Raw genomic sequence first — 18,501 nt, forward strand, 5'->3', positions numbered from 1 at the left:
TACATATGTGCATCCACTTCATAACAACCCCATAGGCAGTGGGGGTTCATATTAGACAACATTTTGAATTCAATTAAAAATTTACCCCAAGAAAATTTGCCAATGATTTACAGGTTTTGGAGAATCTTAGACTTTCGCTTACCATCTTGCTTGTTGCTTCAGTAATTTTTCCTTAGCTTCAGTATAAAAGCTAAGTCATTGATGTTTATTAATGTCTGCATCATTAAATCATTGTTTCTTTTTTAAGTCTTTCAATTCTACTTAAACATTCTTAAGTTGTTATATGAAAAGGGGTATATAATTCCACTAACAGAGAGCAGCTTAACTTAGCTTTAAACTACAAATTACAGAAGGTTGATAAGGCAACCAAATAGTGTAATGGCAAGAAAATACCTAATTGGTGAGCTCACAAGACAATTCCTCACTCCCACCCCCCATCTCTTTGTCATCTTGACTGGCTCCTTTCTGTTCATGAACACTGTAAAGGTCTCCTCAGTCCTACATAAAACAAACCAATCCTCACTCAATCCTGTGGCCCCTTCAAGGCATGTTGGGGCTTCTTTAATTGCCAAAAGTGTTAAAGAGTTTAACTTTTTCCTCAATGCCTTGCTCTGTGCCAGAGCTATTTTGAAAGTCATCAATGTGTTTTAGCAGTCCTACAGTTCTTCCATGGGCTCATGACCTGAGACTTCTCTACAACATTCATGACCATGCCTCCCACCTTTCTGACCACTCTGTTTCCCACAATTTCTAAAGTCTAATGCTCAGCAATATCTTCCTTCAAAAACTTTTTCCTTTGGGTGTATCAACTATTCATACAACTTAATTGTAGGTGGATCCTAAAACTGTTAACTCCAGCCTTTCCTCAAAGGATCAGAACTGCATTTCTAACTTGATGGCCTCTACATTAAGTGTTCTGGGGACAAATTCAATTTAACAAATCAAAGCCAATTCTGTCCATTGCCTCTACATTCATTCTTCCATCAGTTGACCCTGCTCATGGTATTCTCTTGTTTATGCATGAGCTCTTGTTTTCATCTCTAATGCCCTTGTTCGTTTTCTCACTCTAAGCAAGTTTGCTAGATTCCACCCTGGGAATGTTTTTTCATTTTCTGAATCCCATTGCCATCTCTGTAGTTCAGATCCTCTTTACCCCCTATTTCTATTATAGAAGCTTCTCTGACATTCTCTTCCAAATTAATTTCTTCCATAACTTGCTATCAATTTTCTTCTATAATTTGCTGCCATTTCAATCTTCTTAAAGGGCAACTTGGATTACATCACTCCTTTGTCTATAACTTCTAATGATTTCCCCATGCCTACCAAATTATGTACAGACCTCTTAATCTGAAATTTAAGATGAATGATAGCTATCCCCAAATCATCTCTCTGGCTATCTCAATACTGTCTTATGCTCCAGGCAAAATGAAGGCAATCCCTTTCCTCAACATATTCTTTGCTTATATTTCTGTTCCCTGAACACATCATTTTTTTTTGGTACATGACCTATACCCTTAAAAGCTACCTATTCTAAATTTAAGAAGCAGTTTAAAAACGTTATTTTTTTCTGTAAGTAACATCAGACTTTCCTAACAAATATATTCTCCTTATGGAATCCACTGTATTCTATATTGAATTTTACTTACTTACATGCTATGCCTTTTTACTCCTATCAGACTAAAAATAATTCAAAGGAAGAGACTGCATCTTTCAGTTTTTTACCCAATATTTTCACTAGCTGCTCTCATTTGATACTCAGTTTCACTCTGTTCAATCATTTATTGAGTATTATGAGCCAAGGTCCATACAACTAAGTAATAGAAATGAGACTTCAACATAGTTCTAGTTCCTCTGGCTTTACTGACACTACAAAAAATGTCAAAAATCCCACAGATGTCAAAAATATTTGAATTTAATTAACCAGCTATATTGCCATAATCACATTTTAAGTAAGACCTTATTAATGGACTTTGAAATAATTAAAATGAATTCCCTAATAAGAAATGATATCCACTGGCTTACTGAAAATTCTGAAATGTGTATTCATTTCAATATAGCATAATGAAAATTGCTTCCAATTTAAAAGTAACTGAAGGGGCACCTGAGTGGCTCAGTCAGTTCAGTGTCTGACTTCAGCTCAGGTCATGATCTCACGATTCATGAGTTTGAGCCCCGGACTGGGCTCTGTGCAGACAGCTAAGAGCCTGGAGCCTGCTTCAGTTTCTGTGTCTCCCTCTCTCTCTCTGCCCCTACCCCTGTTCATGCTCTGTCTCTCTCTCTCTCTCTCAAAAATAAACATTAAAAAAAATAAAAATCTTTTTGAATATATACATTAAGGGGCGCCTGGGTGGCGCAGTCGGTTAAGCGTCCGACTTCAGCCAGGTCACGATCTCGCGGTCCGTGAGTTCGAGCCCCGCGTCAGGCTCCGGGCTGATGGCTCGGAGCCTGGAGCCTGTTTCCGATTCTGTGTCTCCCTCTCTCTCTGCCCCTCCCCCGTTCATGCTCTGTCTCTCTCTGTCCCAAAAAAAAAAAAAAAAAAAAAAAAAAAAAAACGTTGAAAAAAAAAAATGCAAATAAATTCTTAAATTTTCTTGTGAAGGCTAAAAAATAAAATAAATTGACCAAGATACCCCTTTAAAATGGTAAGATGCATTTCTTCTGTACTCCAATAGCAAATTGAACATATCAGTATTATTATTTATTGGAATATTTTATGAGTATTTCCTTACATTTCTGTTTCCTTCCAATTGATTATGGATATATTTGCATCTCTAGTACTTAGCACAACACCTGGCACATGTTAAACTATCAATAATTTCATTGAGCATTTAGTAAATTGAAAATAATCTAAGTAATAATATTTATTAAAAGAAATGCCTGAGAGGGGCTCACGGGTGGCTCAGTCGGTTAAGCATACGACTTCAGCTCAGGTCATGATCTCGCGGTTCGTGGGTTCGAGCCCCGTACTGGGCTCTGTGTTGACAGCTCAGAGCCTGGAGCCTGCTTCAGATTCTGCCTCCCTTACTCTCTTCCCCTCCCCTACTCATGTTCTGTCTCTCTCAAAAATAAACAAACATTAAAAACATTTAAAAAAATAGAAGAAATGCCTGAGAAATCAATTTAATGGAAAAGAAACCACCACTTGATCACAGATTGTCTTTTCTATCTCTTACTAGATAAAGCTTTCCCTGGTGAGACTAAGGTATCAGCCTACAAGTGGTAGATTGAGCCACAGAAGTGAATGTATCAATCAGGAAAAAGAAAATTCAGGGAGAAAAACAGAACTATGAATACAGTACTCCAGAGAAGACCCAACTCAAAAGAGGATGATCAATGAAGGTTTCTATGTGCCCAGGTGATTTTAAACCAATATACAATAGTAGAAAATGGCATATCTGGGTGCACCTGCGTGGCTTAGTTGGTTAAGTTCTTGACTTTGGCTCAGGTTGTGATCTCATAGTTCATGAGTTCGAGCCCCACATCAGGCTCTGTGCTGACAGCACAGAGCCTGCTTGGGATTCTCTCTCACTCGCTCTCTGTCCCTCCCCCACTTGTGTATTCTGTTTCTCTCTCAAAATAAATAAATTAAAAAAAAGAAAGAAAGAAAATGGCATATCTGTTTAGCATCTACCTTGTGCCAGGCACTGTGCTAGAAACTAGATAATGTACTAAATGGATAATGTGCAGACAGAAAATCAAAAGCAGATGATGATACAGTATGGTTTGGGAATTCAGTTCATTAGCTCCTTGGGTAATTCAATTATAACTGAAACTATTCAGGTTCTGTCTAGCTGGTTCATATAAGACATTAGAAATTTGATTTTGTTCATCACTGGGTTGAAAAATATGGTATCATGGAATATTACCATATATATTTATTGAATTGATTAGGCTCTGATAGTACCTATTCTTTTTTTTTTTTTCTAAGTTTATTCATTTATTTTGAGAGATAGAGTGAGAGAGCGTGAACAGGGGAGGGGTAGAGAGAGAGGGAGAGACAGAATCCCGAGCAGGCTCCGCACTGTCAAGCGCAGAGCCTGATGAGGGCCTCGAACTCACAAACCGTGAGATCACGACCTGAATTGAAATCAAGATTCGAATGCTTAACTGCCTGAGCTACTCAGGTGTCCCTGATGGTACCTATTCTTTTTTTTTTTTTTTAATAGTTTAATAATGCACAACTAAGGTAATAGTTCTTTAGCATCTCAAGACACTTTCTTCTCCTTTCTCCCTCTGTAGAAGGACTGTTGAAAGCTAACCTCAGCATACATCAAGAGGTGAGTTATAAATCATAAGCCAAATCTAATGGATTCATATAGACTAGAAAAACTCAACAAGGCACTTTTTCTTTTATGCAATAGTGAATATACACTTCAATAAGAGTAAGATTTTTTTATTTTCTATTTGGGGGCTCATGAGGTCTGATGGTACCTATTCTTCATCAAAGGTAAAATTAGTAAAGGTAAAACTATCTTAAAAGGCTTTACCACTTTATTAAATAATTATCCAGTATCTATTCTGTGCCACACAAAGGACTAAGTGCTAGGAATACAGGGAGAAATAAGAAGTCCCAATTCTTTGCAAGGTTCATTTAGCCTCATGTTAGAAGCCAGACATAAAAGTAATGATGACATTATTTTTTTCTTCAAAAAAAAAAAAGAAAAAAAGGAGGCCAACACCAGTATTTATGTATTCATCTCTGTTGTAAAACAAACAAGCAAAAAACCTCTGTATTTTTAGGAATCATATTTGTGTTTCACTGACTACACTAAAAAAAGAAAAACATCAATTCCACAAACCACTAATCACTCTAGTGATTGATGATACCAGTGAAAGATCTCTCATTCACTCCTCCCCAACTTCAACACTCTATTCTCAGTGTGTCATGTTTCTGTCCTCAAGACATACTGTTCTTTAAACAAATATTTCAGCACAGATTTTGCTCCCTCTGCCTGGAATGCCTCCCGGCAAATTTACAGAAAAGAGATCCACCTTGCAGAAACTAGCTCATGCAAGTGTTCTCAATTTCCAAACAATGTGCTATCAACGCTCTAGTCACTCTAATGCATACGTATTTTTGTCGTCCCCAGCTTCGATGTCCACTGGAGGGTATCCACCACTTTTCACTCATTTTGTATGTCCTGTAGAGTTTAGCATGCACAAAGTGCTGAGTAAATGGTCACTGAACTTCAACAATCCAATTAATACTACTTACACACCGTTTCTGAAATTTAAAAACTCAAACATATTAGTGGAAGAGTAAATTAATTTTATTGACTGATGAAAAACTAAAGTGATAAGAAGTATGGATAGTAAACAATAATCAGTGAATTCTGCTGGAATTCTATTTTTCTTCTTTTCACTTTAAGCCAAAAGGACATAAAATTATAGACTGTTAGTGAGCTAATCACTTTAAGTTTCTTCAACAAAAACTGCATAGTTTAGCAGTTGCACAGCATTAAATATATACATTTTTGCAAAACCCTGAAAGTGTTAATTTTTGTGTTGACCTCAAAGGCTAATGCAATCACCTACACTGGTCGGATTCAGAGTTTCTTTTCCCTTTTCTGCCACCCTGTAAAGAAAAATAGGGCAAATTATTTAGGAAGTATCATTTTGGGGGCATTTTCATTTTAAGAATAAATGAGACCAAAGGCATTTTTGAGTATGAGAAGGAAACATTTTTTTTTTTTTTTAGTTTGCTGCAAATCTGAATGTGCAGACCACTAAATTATTTTTATAAGGTTATTTTTTTCCAAATGGTTAAAGCGGGTTGTATGAAGTAGTTACTTCTACTTGAACTAGTTTAGACTTAGTAAGACTACCAATATTTTTTAGACCTCATTTGGACTGTCCCAGGTTTTTTTAAAAGTGCAATTTTTGATCACTTCTAAAATAAGTAATTTGCTCCATATAATCTGCAAATCTGCTAATTCAGTTATTACCTTCTTGGATAATTCAATTTTTAATTCAAGTTAGTCTTGTTCATATTAGCATCAGAAATCTGATTTTGTTCATCAGCAGGTTGAAAAGCAGACTCTACTTTTCATATTGCTCAGTGATATACATGAATCTGTATTTAATTTGCTCCAAATGAAACTCCATCTATGGTGTTTGATTTGAGCCAAGCAAAGAGGTAGGAGCCCAAAATATAAGAAGTATTTTACATTCATTATTTTTAACGTATCATTTTCTGCCTGACTCTGATTTAAAAAGCAAATACTCATTGTAAAAATACAGAAAGTACAAAGGTGCAAAGAGGAAAATTAAAATCATCCTGAACTATTCTACCCCTCATTTTAACCACAAAATAATGGTTCCTTACAATAATTTTACAGTTTTCTTCTCCATTTTTATAAATTATGGCAATGATGCCTAAATTTAGTTGATCAACAGAATCACCTAAGTGGTGATATTTTAAAAACTCTGAAGTCTAGACTTTGTCCCAGATCTGTTTATTTATTATTACTAGAAATGGGCTCAACAATCTGTAATTCAAAAAGTTCCCAAGTGATTCTGATGGTCAGCCAGGTTTAGGAACCAGTACTTGGCTGTGGTTAAAGTGGTCAGAGGCCCATGGAATCCAGACCCATTTACTAGTGTTGGCAGCTATTCTCTGTTGCTTTCATCCTTGTTCTGCCTATAACTTCCCTCCTAGTGGTCAAAAACATTTCTTCATCAATCTTTTAAATAAAAAAATCAAGTATGAGAATGTCATGATTCATTCCTGACCAAATAAAAGTTATGCACAGATTTGTCCAGAGGAAAAAAAAAACGTATGAAGAGGTTATGTGGGACCTGAGATGTGTAATGCCATGTATCAAAAATAAAATTTATTTCCTGTAGCAGGAAAATACAAATACACTTACTAAGAGCTTTCCTCAAAGTAGATACCCACTATGCATAGGTACCAATGTCACGTAGCTTAAAACTCTTACCTTGCTTTTCCACAAGATTAAAAAAAAAACCCACACACAAAATGATCAATGGATCAATGATATGACTTTTTCAAAGTCTCCCAGGCAAAGGGAATTCTTCCGGGAATGATGAGATGTCAAACCTGGGGCTGTTACAACTTCTATGTTCTCCAGGCCAACAGTGGTGGCTTTCAAACCTTTTTGACTTATGACTCCCCACATTAATTAACATATTTTATATCATGACTTAGACACACATACATAAAATGCTTTTTATACATATATACTTCATATACACATATACTGAAACAAATAACTGATTTTTTTACTGCTTTGTCCAGAAAAAAATGCTGAATGCCAGGTGTAAATGCAGAAGAAATAACAGAATTAGAAAAATCACCATCAATGGATGCTAAAACCATTTAGTAAAAAGAAAAGGATATTCACACAATCTCAAAGTATCACTTCACATATTTATTAACTATAAAGGGAAAAGATATCTTTACAATAAAGATATCTAGGAGAAACTGCTGTACCAATGTGATCAAATTTATATAATAGGACAAATGTCATTATGTACCTTCCCTCGATATGATTCACTGGCACATATGCCACATCACATACCAAGGATTTTTCTGAATTTAGTTAGTACTGTAAATACCAATATCTAGAATGACCCTAACATTTTCTAAAGTGTAAATGATATGCCCAATAATAACATTATTAATATGTTTGGCGAATAGATTTTAGACTGAATAAAATAGTACCTTATTCTCACACAGTATCTATCCTAAGTGTATTATTTGTGATGAGAACACTTTCGAAATTAGAAACGCATACCTGGTATTTGGCTAGTTCTGCTTGTAATACTTTCACTTTCGATCTTTCTTGTTCTAATGCAGCATGAAGTGAAGTCACCTAAAACCAAACATTCAATTTAAAAAAGACTTCGTGTCTTCAGGCAAATACTCTTAATTCTTAACACTTACTACTGGGGATGAATTTGACTACTAGATGACTAGGGATCACAGGAGAACCACCTTCCCACCACTGAGCACACACACAATTTCAATTAGGCATTTTACTCAGTTGTCTACTAAAAGTAGACAGGAGAAGCTCAATATTCCAAGAGAAAATGACAAAGTAAGGATGGGAAAGGAAGAAAGTCACGGTTCATGACTGGGTAAGTTCTACCTGCCCTTTTTATCTCTATATTTAGAGTAGGCATCAACTGAAATACAACCCTATCCTCCCTTACTCTTCAGGACACACCTAACTTTCTCAGCATGGAAAACAGAATCTTCATCCATCTGCTATTACATAATAATAAAAAAGTGTAATTTATATCACTTTACTGCAGTGTTGATGGGCTGTATTTTTGTTTAATCAAGTTTCATAATTTAGGACTAAAGTGTAATAGCTTAAGGAAACCAGTCCTGTATACTCCATAGTTTTTCTTACCTGTATAGTTAGCTCATTCTTGATACTTTGTGATTCATCAACTTGCAGCAGTATTTCTGCTTTATCTTTCACTGACAAGAAAGGAAAAACAGCAGTGTAATGTTTTCAGTCACTCAAACACTTGAATAATACTTTAGTGAACCAAGACAGCAGTGCAATTGGGCAAAGATTTGTCCTTGTACTGAATCAATGTATTCCTTAGTTCTATATAGCTCTTACTTTTCACTGGTAAATTCTCATCATTATTATTACTATAGCAGTTTTTCTTGGAAATTTTACATTTTCTGTGGTGTTAAAATATTAATTGTAAAGGTATCTTGAAAGACTAATTTTTTCCAACTATACTACAGAGAACAAGGGCATAAACAATTTCTCAAAGGGATAAAACAAATACTTTGACTAGTCTTAAAGCAAGATTTTAAAAACAGTGTAGAATGTTTTTGTTTGTTTTGTTTTGTCAAATTGTCAGGGCGAGCAATACTGTAAGGCCCACAAAAATGATTTTTATCTGACTGTTCATATCAATACAGCACTGTCAAATAAATGTAGCTCATATGATCATAACTGATTACATAAGCCTGTGGACTTTTAGAACTATTCCTTTGTCGAGAGGTTTTCCCTCTTTGGGGAAGCACGAGCTCTACATTTTGGTGCCAAGGTTTCCTAAGCCTTAAAAATCCCCACATGGCTAACAACTTCTTTAACCCATGGTAATGGCCAATGCATGAAAAACTAACTCCTGAACTTTGAAAACAAGCTAGGAGAAACCAAACAGGTAAGACTGTAATAAATTTAGTGAAGGAGGAAAAGATCAACTACATGAGTACTGATATCACCACAGCTCTACCAATATAATATAACACTGCAATTAAAATGTATTTTTTAGGGGCGCCTGGGTGGCGCAGTCGGTTAAGCGTCTGACTTCAGCCAGGTCACGATCTCACGGTCCATGAGTTCGGGCCCCGCGTCGGGCTCTGGGCTGATGGCTCAGAGCCTGGAGCCTGTTTCTGATTCTGTGTCTCCCTCTCTCTCTGCCCCTCCCCCGTTCATGCTATGTCTCTCTCTGTCCCAAAAATAAATAAAAAACGTTGAAAAAAAAAAATTTAAAAAAAAAAAAAATAATAAAATAAAATAAAATGTATTTTTTATAGTTTAATGAAGGTGAGACACTGCATCAAGAACCAAATCATAGGCTCTCAAGATTCAACTTGGTAATTTTTTTTTAATTTAAGCAATCTCTACACCCAACGTGGGGCTCAAACCCATGACCCTGAGATTAAGAGTTGCACGCTCTTCTGTCTGAGCCAGCCCAGGTGCCCTTCAACCTGGGAATTTTTATGTATTATGTTTTCTACTCCCCAATCCCCAGAATTACACACACTCACTGAGAATAATTTTTAAATATTACGTAATATTTCAATTATAGTCAGTTTTATAATAATATGCTTGTTTTGAAAACACAAATTTGTTTCACTGAGATTACTGTATTGGGGAACAACTTGAACATAACGCGAACTTTACAGTTGCTTGAGCATTATTTCACGAACACAGAAAACTGCACCCATGCACACACCTCAAATATCTCTCAGCTATCTCCATTCCCTGAGTGTTCAGAACTATACCAACTTTCCATCCTTCCACTGCTTCACAGTAAACACAACCTGCAGACCTTCTGAAACCTATTTTCTCAAGCAAATTTCAGGTCTTTCAGGTAAAGTGCCAGACTTATTATAGTATTTGTGTTTAACCATTTTAACATGTATAAAACTGTGTTACTGTTTTAATTAGATTCCTATCTTTTTTTTTTAACACGTCTCTGATGAAGTTTTTTGACTGTTGTGCACTCCTAATCCCATTCCCCCATAATCCTTGCGGTTTTAATTGTGTACTTAGGCAGAAATTGGTGATTGTTAGGAACATATGTTGCATTATAATAGAACTGACTGTATTTACATTCACATTACAAATTTTTTTTTAATGTTTATTTCTGAGACAGAGAGAGACGGAGCATGAGTGGGGGAGGAGTAGAGAGAGAGGGAGACACAGAATCTGAAGCAGGCTCCAGGCTCTGAGCTGTCAGCACAGAGCCTGAGGCAGGGCTCGAACTCATGAACCCTGAGATCACGATATGAGTGGAAGTCAGAAGCTCAACTGACTGAGCCACCCAGGCGCCCCTACATTTACATTATAAATGCTAGAGTATATATGCTCTAATGTACTCTATTTTTCATGTAATGGTTCTATATAAAATTCTTCTATTTGGATTTTTTAAAAAGTAATCTCAGGCACCTGGGTGGCTCAGTCAGTTAAGCCTCTGACTCTTGGTTTGGGCTCAGGTCATGATCATGCGGTTTGTGAGTTCAAGCCCCACATGGGCTCTGAGCTGACAGTGTGGAGCCTGCTTGGGATCTCTCTCTCTGCCCCTCCCTGCTCTCTGCCTCTCTCAAAATAAATAAATTAAAAAAAATTAAAAACATAATAATCTCTACATCCAATGTGGGGTTCAAACTCATGACCTTGGGTTCAAGAGTTGCATTCTCTGACGGAGCCAGCCAGGTGATCTCATTTGGATTTTTTTATAGTATAGCATGGACACTGAAGTCATTTACTGGTAGCCATTTTAAATGAGAGAAAGCTTTTATCATTTAACTTTCTTACTTTTCATAAATGTTTCTCTAAATATAAATATTACTTTGTTTTTTACATATTTAAAAATCATGCATCCAATGTCCAATGATACCCTTAATTTCTTTAATTAGAAATACAGCTCAGAGGGGTGCCTGGATGGCTCAGTTGGTTGAGTGTTGGACTTCAGCTCAGGTCACGATCTCATGGTTTGTAGGTTTGAGCCCCGCGTCAGGCTCTGTCCTGACAACTCAGAGCCTGGAGCCTGCTTTGGATTCTGTGTCTCCCTCTCTCTCTGTCCCTTCCCTGCTCATGCTCTCTCTCTCACAAATGAATGAACATTAACAAAACTTTTTAATAAAAAAAAAAGAAATACAGCTTATAAACAATTACTTTATTTTCATAATTTTATTAAATGATCTGCACAGAACTCAGTAACATGCACAGATCTAAAGTGATCTCAGAATGTTGGTATCTAATTGTCCAAATAATACCTTTCCCCATTATTCTTTAACTTCCATTTCATCATAGTTAAGCTGTATAAATTATATTATAAAAAACAGTAAAGTTATAAAACAGCAAGCTTGAATCTATTTCAACACTATATATTCTGTTCAATTGAACATAATTTCTGGTTTTTACTCATATTGTTTTGATAACTGTTTTTTAACATAGTTTAAATTTTGACTAGACAATTATACTCCCAGGATCTTCAATTTCTGTTATCTTGCTTATTCTTCAAGGTGAGTTTCACCATTTCTTGAACTTTATACAGTACTCATAAGAGATCTATTTGGTTTATCACTGACACTTATTAACAGGGAAAACTGTTTATAGGCCTTAATTTTATCTGTTCAGATGATTTTCTCTTATTCATATCTTTCTATATGTCTTTTATTATTTATAATTTCTTTTGCATAAGCTTCATATTAAAAACTTAACACACAGGGGCGCCTAGGTGGCTCAATTGGCTCAGGTCATGATCTCACGGTTCGTGAGTCCGAGCCCCATGTCTGGCTCTGTGCTGACAGTTCAGAGCCTGGAGCCTGCTTCAGATTCTGTGTCTCCCTCTCTCTGCTCCTCCCCCACTCGTGTGCATGCTCTCTCTCTCTCTCTCTCTCTCTCTCTCTCTCCCCCTCTCTCTCAAAAATAAAGCTTAAAAAAAAATTTAAAAACTTAACACACACTTCCTTTTCTGTTATGAGTGGAAAATCTTCATAGAACTTTCAAGGCAAGTATCATTAGGTATACATAATCAGGAGTGCAACTGATGTGGGGAGGGGCTTCACATAGCATCTACTTTACTAATCTGAATATTTCTAATCATTTTTGAGTGATTTCCTTGGCTTCCTGCTGGTGAACTACTGCCAAAGTTTAGAGTGGCAACAAAAGTATAAGGAGTTGGGGAGAAGGGGAGAAGGAAAACCCAAAATAATAAGCATTCTCCTCTAATAATTAAAAAGAGAATCTTAAGCAAGGTCTATTCTTATTTTCCTGCTGAATGTAATCCAGTACTTTATAAGAACGGAAATTTCAAGCTTTCTCTTACCCAAATAGTCATAAACCTGTATAATACTAAGGCGCTGTAAGAGTGACTTGTAATAATAAAATTATCAGAAACAATTCAATTTGTATCACTCTGATAAAATTTTTAATTTTGTTGAGTTAATAAATCATATATCTTGAAAAATTATCTTCAAATATTTTTTAAGGTTAACTTTTAATTCTAAAAACACACAAATCACTTACTTTCACCTTCCTGAAGCATTTTCAATAACTGTGCATTTCTTGCCTTTACTTCTTTATACTTTGCCTAATAGTCAAAGAAAAAAGATTTAATTTTTTAAAAGTAAATAATGTAATTAATGATTTACTATGAATTATGAAGTTATGAATTCTAGGCTTGCTGAAAGACAGAAATTACTTTTGAAAGAAGAAAATGTATTCATAACTGTCTACTCCTAAATTAAATCCCTGGTACAATAACAGAAATTAATATTATAGGATATTGAAAAATCAAGAAGAGAGAGATAAAACTGGACAAAATTTAGGACTAAATTTTCCTGGAGTCTTTCTCTTTTTTTCCTTAAATAAAATCCTTACACAATTCAAAATAATTAGGTAAAAACAAAGAAAAATGATTCACAGCTCCAGACCAAGACTGTCCAGTACTATACTAGAACTTTCTGTATCTGTTCTATACCTGCCACTGTCCAAAATGTGGCTACTAAACTACTGAAAAGGTGACTAGGTACACTCACATAGTGGTTACTCAATTGTACAGTGCAGTACTATGTCTTCTCACTATTTCACTAACTATATATTGTTAAAGTAAATTTGGATGGTATGAATTAATAATTTACTGAAATACCTTCCAATTCTTTTTCTATTTTTCTAAATGACTTAGCTTCTTCTCATACTACATAATGGCACAATTTTATACTTATGAACAAGAGGAACTGTGTTCCCACATTAACATCTTTATTCCAGGGAATTTGCCCACTCCACTACACTTATTCAACATATCTTAAATGGACTTAATTATTTATAAATACTTAACATATTAGTACATTAGACATAACACTATATTTAATACAGTATGGAAAAACAAGAGATCAGCGAAAGAAAGCAGATCAGTATAAGAAACTTGTCACTTCTTCTCTTAACATGTACATAGGTAAGTACAGAAGTTACCGATTCAAAAATATTTCTTATAAAACACATTTAATGTATTTTAAATCAAGTTCAATAAAGATAAAAATGGCTTTTACTAAACACTCTATTCAGTAAATTGCTGATAACCAGTAATGATACTCAGTAATAACTGCAGTCAATACATCGAACAGAAGTAAATACCACAGTAAATATAAAAGTAATAGAACTTCTGAGAATCTTAGAAATGAATGAGGGCAGTAAGTCAGATGGACACATGGAAATATGAAGGGGAAAACCATACAAAGTCAACTATAAGTATATTCACTATGAATATAGAAATATATCCCCTAAGAATATGAAACTGTAAGAAATTCTCTCAAGGCTTTAATCAATGTTAATATCTTGCTAAAGGCTATCTCAGCTCAAGCCTTTTGTCCCAGATATAGATCAGTGTACACAGAAACACCTCTTATTCCAGCCTTAGAGTCTAAAGTCAGCTCATAAAGCAAAAATTGCAAATGAGCAAAATTACCCGTGAAAAATCTTTATATTGACCATAAAAATAGCATATATAGTTTTGTACATATAACCCTGAATAGCAAATGTATTGATAAAAACAAAATGTATAACACACTAGTGCCATGCAATTTGTAAGAGCACAAATGAAACATATAGTGCCTTATTAGTATTTTTAATTTCATGAAAAAGAGAGCACTTAAGTTAAATGATACATACGTTGTGAGTCAACTGTGTTCAGCTGCATCCTGAACATCTATGCCTACATCTACAGCTATTTCAAACTAAGCATATACAAAATGGGGTATTAGTTACCACTGCCCAAACCAGTTGAAAATGTGCTCTTCCTCTCATACTCAATACCTGTTCATTGTTTTACCAGACTACCTTCACTCAAGGCTTCAGCCATGTGCATTATTCTCCCACAAAACAATTCTCATGCCACTTCCCTTTCTAAAGACCTTTACTAAAATCCAAATGCCTTCAGGCAGCCATTAGAATAGAAGACAGCTGCAAATGAGGTATCTGATAAAGGGTTACTGTCCATATAAAGAAATGATACAACTCAAGATCCCCGAAAACAAATAATCCAATTAAAAAATGGGCAGAAGACACTTCTCCAAAGAAGACATACAGATGGCTAACAGACACGTGAAAAGATGCTCAACATCACTAGTCATCAGGAAAGTGCAAAACCACAATGACAGATCACCTCACACCTGTCAGAATGGCTAACTTAACAACAACAAGAAACAAGTGTTGGTAAGGATGTGGAGAAAAAAGAGCCCTCTTGCACTGTTGGTGGGAATGCAAGCTGGTGCAGCTTGGAAAACAGATGGAGGTTCCTCAAAAAATTAAAAACAGAACTACCCTATAATCCAGGAATTGCACTTGTGGGGATTTACCCAAAAAATACAAAAACACTACTTCAAAGGGATACATGCACCCCTATGTTTATTGCTGCATTATTTACAATAACCAAACTATGGAAGCAGCCTAAGTGTCCATCGATAGATGAATAGATAAAGAAGATGTGGTGAGTGTGTGTGTGCATCTATCTATCTATCTTATCTATCTAATCTATCTATAATGGAATATTATTCAGCTGTAAAAAAGAATGCAGTCTTGCCATTTGCAAAAACAGGGATGGAGCTAGAAAGTTTAATGCTAAGTGAAATAAGTCAGTCAATCAAACACCATGTAATCTCACTCATAAGTGAAATTAAAAAAACAAACAAACAAATGAGCAAAGGGGAAAAAAGAGAGACAAACCAAGAAACAAACTCTTAACTACAGAGAACAAATTGATAATTACCAGAGGGGAGATGGGTGGGGGATGGGGGAAACAGGTGATGGGGATTAAAGAGTACACCCACCATGATGAAAAATATAAAATTAAATAAATAAAATTAAAAAAAACAAAGCTTCATAAATTATGAGCAGGACAAAAAAGAACTGCAATTAGAACCACTAGATTGGTGCTACATGAATATATATTTCAATTCTTATCTAAAAACTTGGCCTAAATATATTTATAAGATATAGATGTATATAGTACCTGACAATTTCTTTTTACCTAGGGCCCAGATTGATGTGAATAAATATAAACTAAATGTTAAAAGCTGTCACCAGAAGGGAAATGTTCCATTAAAAGAATTACATCAAAGAACAAAAAGGTACTTAAATTTCTTGGCTTATATATATTTTTTGTTTAGCCATGGTCAACTAAAATTTTACTGCTTTCAATAGTAACTTTAAATTTTAATTTTCAGTTATAAATTCATTTGATGAATAAAAAAAAAATCTATTGGACTCAAGTTGCTAAGATCCTGTTAAGAATTTCCGCATGTTTGTTCATGGCTGATATTGCTCTGTGGTTTTACCTTCCTGTAATTAAACAAATAAATAAAATAAAATCCAATTGCCTTCAAATACTGACCCCAAATAACATCTCCAATATAACCTTTTACAACTTTCCATTTCTCTAAATTTCAGCAACAATATATTTCTTACCATTTCCATGCCTTTGTAGGTACTGTCTCTACCTGGAAACACAATCTCTTCTGTGAAAAGCTTAGCAATTTTCAATAGCAGCAACTAATTCAGGATTATTTCTGTGATTTGGGAGCACTCTGTCAAATCTCTATAAATTCTACAGTGTACTACAACTATTTACATGTGTATCTTCCTCATTAGACTATGAGCTTCTTGGTACCTCATATTTATATTTCTTCTCTGTGCCTGGCACAGAGGAGAAAAGGAAAAGGAAAATATAAACCACAAAGAGAAAGCTAAGGGAGATGGGTGGATGCAGTCCAAAAAGGTTTTAGCAGGGATGATTCCTAAAGGCATAAGTAGAGGAGAAAGGGAAATGTAAGAACCATCAGAGCTCGAACTTGAGTTATCATTTTTTTCACCATTGCATATGTGGGGCCCAGAAAAGCACCTGGCACATTATAGGCACTCAACAGATAACTGTTGAGTGAATAAATATTAGTCAAAAAACAATGACACTTGAGATGAATAAGAGATTTAAAAAAAAGCCTAAGGAAGCAAATCAAAGAGTAATATGCAGGTTTGTGGTTAAAATAAACTGTATAAATAACAAATGTTGGCAAGGATGTGGAGAAATTGGAACCTTCATGTATTTTGGTGATGGGAATGTAAAATGTTGCAGGTGCTATGGAAAACAATATGGCAGTTTCTCCAAAAGTTAAACATATAATTACCATGTGATCCAACAATTCTACTTTTAGGTATATACCCAAAAACTAAAAGCAGGGACTCAAATACTTGTACACTAATGTTCATGGCAGCATTGTTCACAACAGTCAAATGGTGGAAACAATGCAAATGTCCACAAACAGATGAGTAAAGTTCAAGATGTAGTATACACGTACAATGGACAATTCAGCCATAAAAGGAATGAAATTCTGATACATGCAAAAAACATGGATGAAACTTGAAAACATTATGCTAAGTGAAATAAGCCAGACACACAAAGACAAAAATTATACAATTCCATTTATATGAAGTACCCAGAATAAAGCAAATTCATTGGAATTACAGGTAACCAGTGGCTGCAACAAAAGAAGAACAGCAGTTATTTAATGGGTACAGAATTTGCTTGGGATGATGAAAAAGTTCTGGAAGTAGATAGTGGTTATTCACATAGCACTGTGAAGATAATTAATGCCAATAAATTGTATACTTAAAAATGGTTAAAATGGAAAATTTAATGTTATATATATTGTAACATGAGAAGAAAATTACACTGTTATTCAGATTTTATATCATTAATGAGAGTTTAAAAACCTGAACAGTAGAAATGTTATTTCTATTGATCAAATATTACACATATTTACATATAAGAAAAACAGAAAAGTACCATGTAAGAGAATTATTTTAGTTTACAACAGTAAATAAATACAAACCTCCCATTGAGTGATCACATTTTTCAGCTTCTGGATTTCAGCATCTTTCCTTTCAAGTTCCAACTTTAGTCTTTCAATTCTTCCATCTTTCAGAACTACTTCCTAAGAGAGAAAAACACTATTTTAGAACTAAGATAGTTCTACCATTTCTGGTTTACAATATTTACAATATTTGTGAACGTTTAAGAGGAAAAAGCCTGATTTTTCCCAATTTTAATTCATTTTCTAAAGCAACCCTAAACCGTTGACTACATTTCCACTTCTACTCAATTATAATTGTAATTATTACAGTAAAAGCAAATAAGATATTTATGATTAATCTCAAACTACAAGCATAACAGAATAATATCAAACTTTGAAATATTTCTATACTGGGATAAACATATTAAAAGTGCTCTGTGACGGGGAGCCTAAGTGGCTCAGTCATTTCGAGCATCTGACTTCAGCTCAGGTCATGATCTCACAGTTCTTGAGTTCTAGCCCCATGTAAAGCTCTCTGCTGACAGCTCAGAGCCTGGAGACTGTTTCAGATTCTGTGTCTCCTTCTCTGTCTCTGTCCCCTTCCCTGTTCATGTTCTGTCTCTCTCTCTGAAAAATAAATAAAACATTAAAAAAAAAAGTGCTCTGTGACAAGTTGCTATTAGTTTATCTTTAAAACTCAAAAGAATTCAAAACGTATGAGAAGTAATCAATTATAATTTATACTTATTTTATAATTTATATTTTATACTTGATTATAAAATATAATAAGTAACAAATAATAATAGAACCCCAAAATTAACAGCTTTTCTGTATATCAGCAATTACTAGGCAGAAAATATAACTAGAAAAACCAATTCCTCTTCAGTAGCTATAAAAAATATCCCTAGAGGCACCTGGGTGGCTCAGTCGGT

At 34.9% G+C, this 18,501-nt stretch overlaps 1 protein-coding gene across 3 annotated transcripts in view; it reads right to left on the reverse strand.

The window, feature by feature from the left end:
• Nucleotides 1-5,248: 5,248 nt before the first annotated feature.
• GKAP1 (G kinase anchoring protein 1) overlaps nt 5,249-18,501 on the reverse strand; it is an 83,749-nt gene continuing 70,496 nt past the window's right edge. For all 3 annotated transcript variants that reach the window (XM_060609976.3, XM_081790884.1, XM_081790885.1), the window contains 5 exons: nt 17,609-17,710; nt 12,753-12,816; nt 8,379-8,449; nt 7,758-7,835; nt 5,249-5,575 (listed from right to left, as the gene is read on the reverse strand). In XM_060609976.3, coding sequence (XP_060465959.1) covers nt 5,528-5,575; nt 7,758-7,835; nt 8,379-8,449; nt 12,753-12,816; nt 17,609-17,710 — 363 coding nt within the window. In that variant the 3' untranslated portion in view covers nt 5,249-5,527. The remainder of the gene's footprint in view (nt 5,576-7,757; nt 7,836-8,378; nt 8,450-12,752; nt 12,817-17,608; nt 17,711-18,501) is intronic.

The sequence above is a fragment of the Panthera onca genome, chromosome D4, assembly GCF_046562875.1.
Source record: "Panthera onca isolate mPanOnc1 chromosome D4, mPanOnc1 haplotype 2, whole genome shotgun sequence".
Lineage (NCBI taxonomy): Eukaryota > Metazoa > Chordata > Mammalia > Carnivora > Felidae > Panthera > Panthera onca.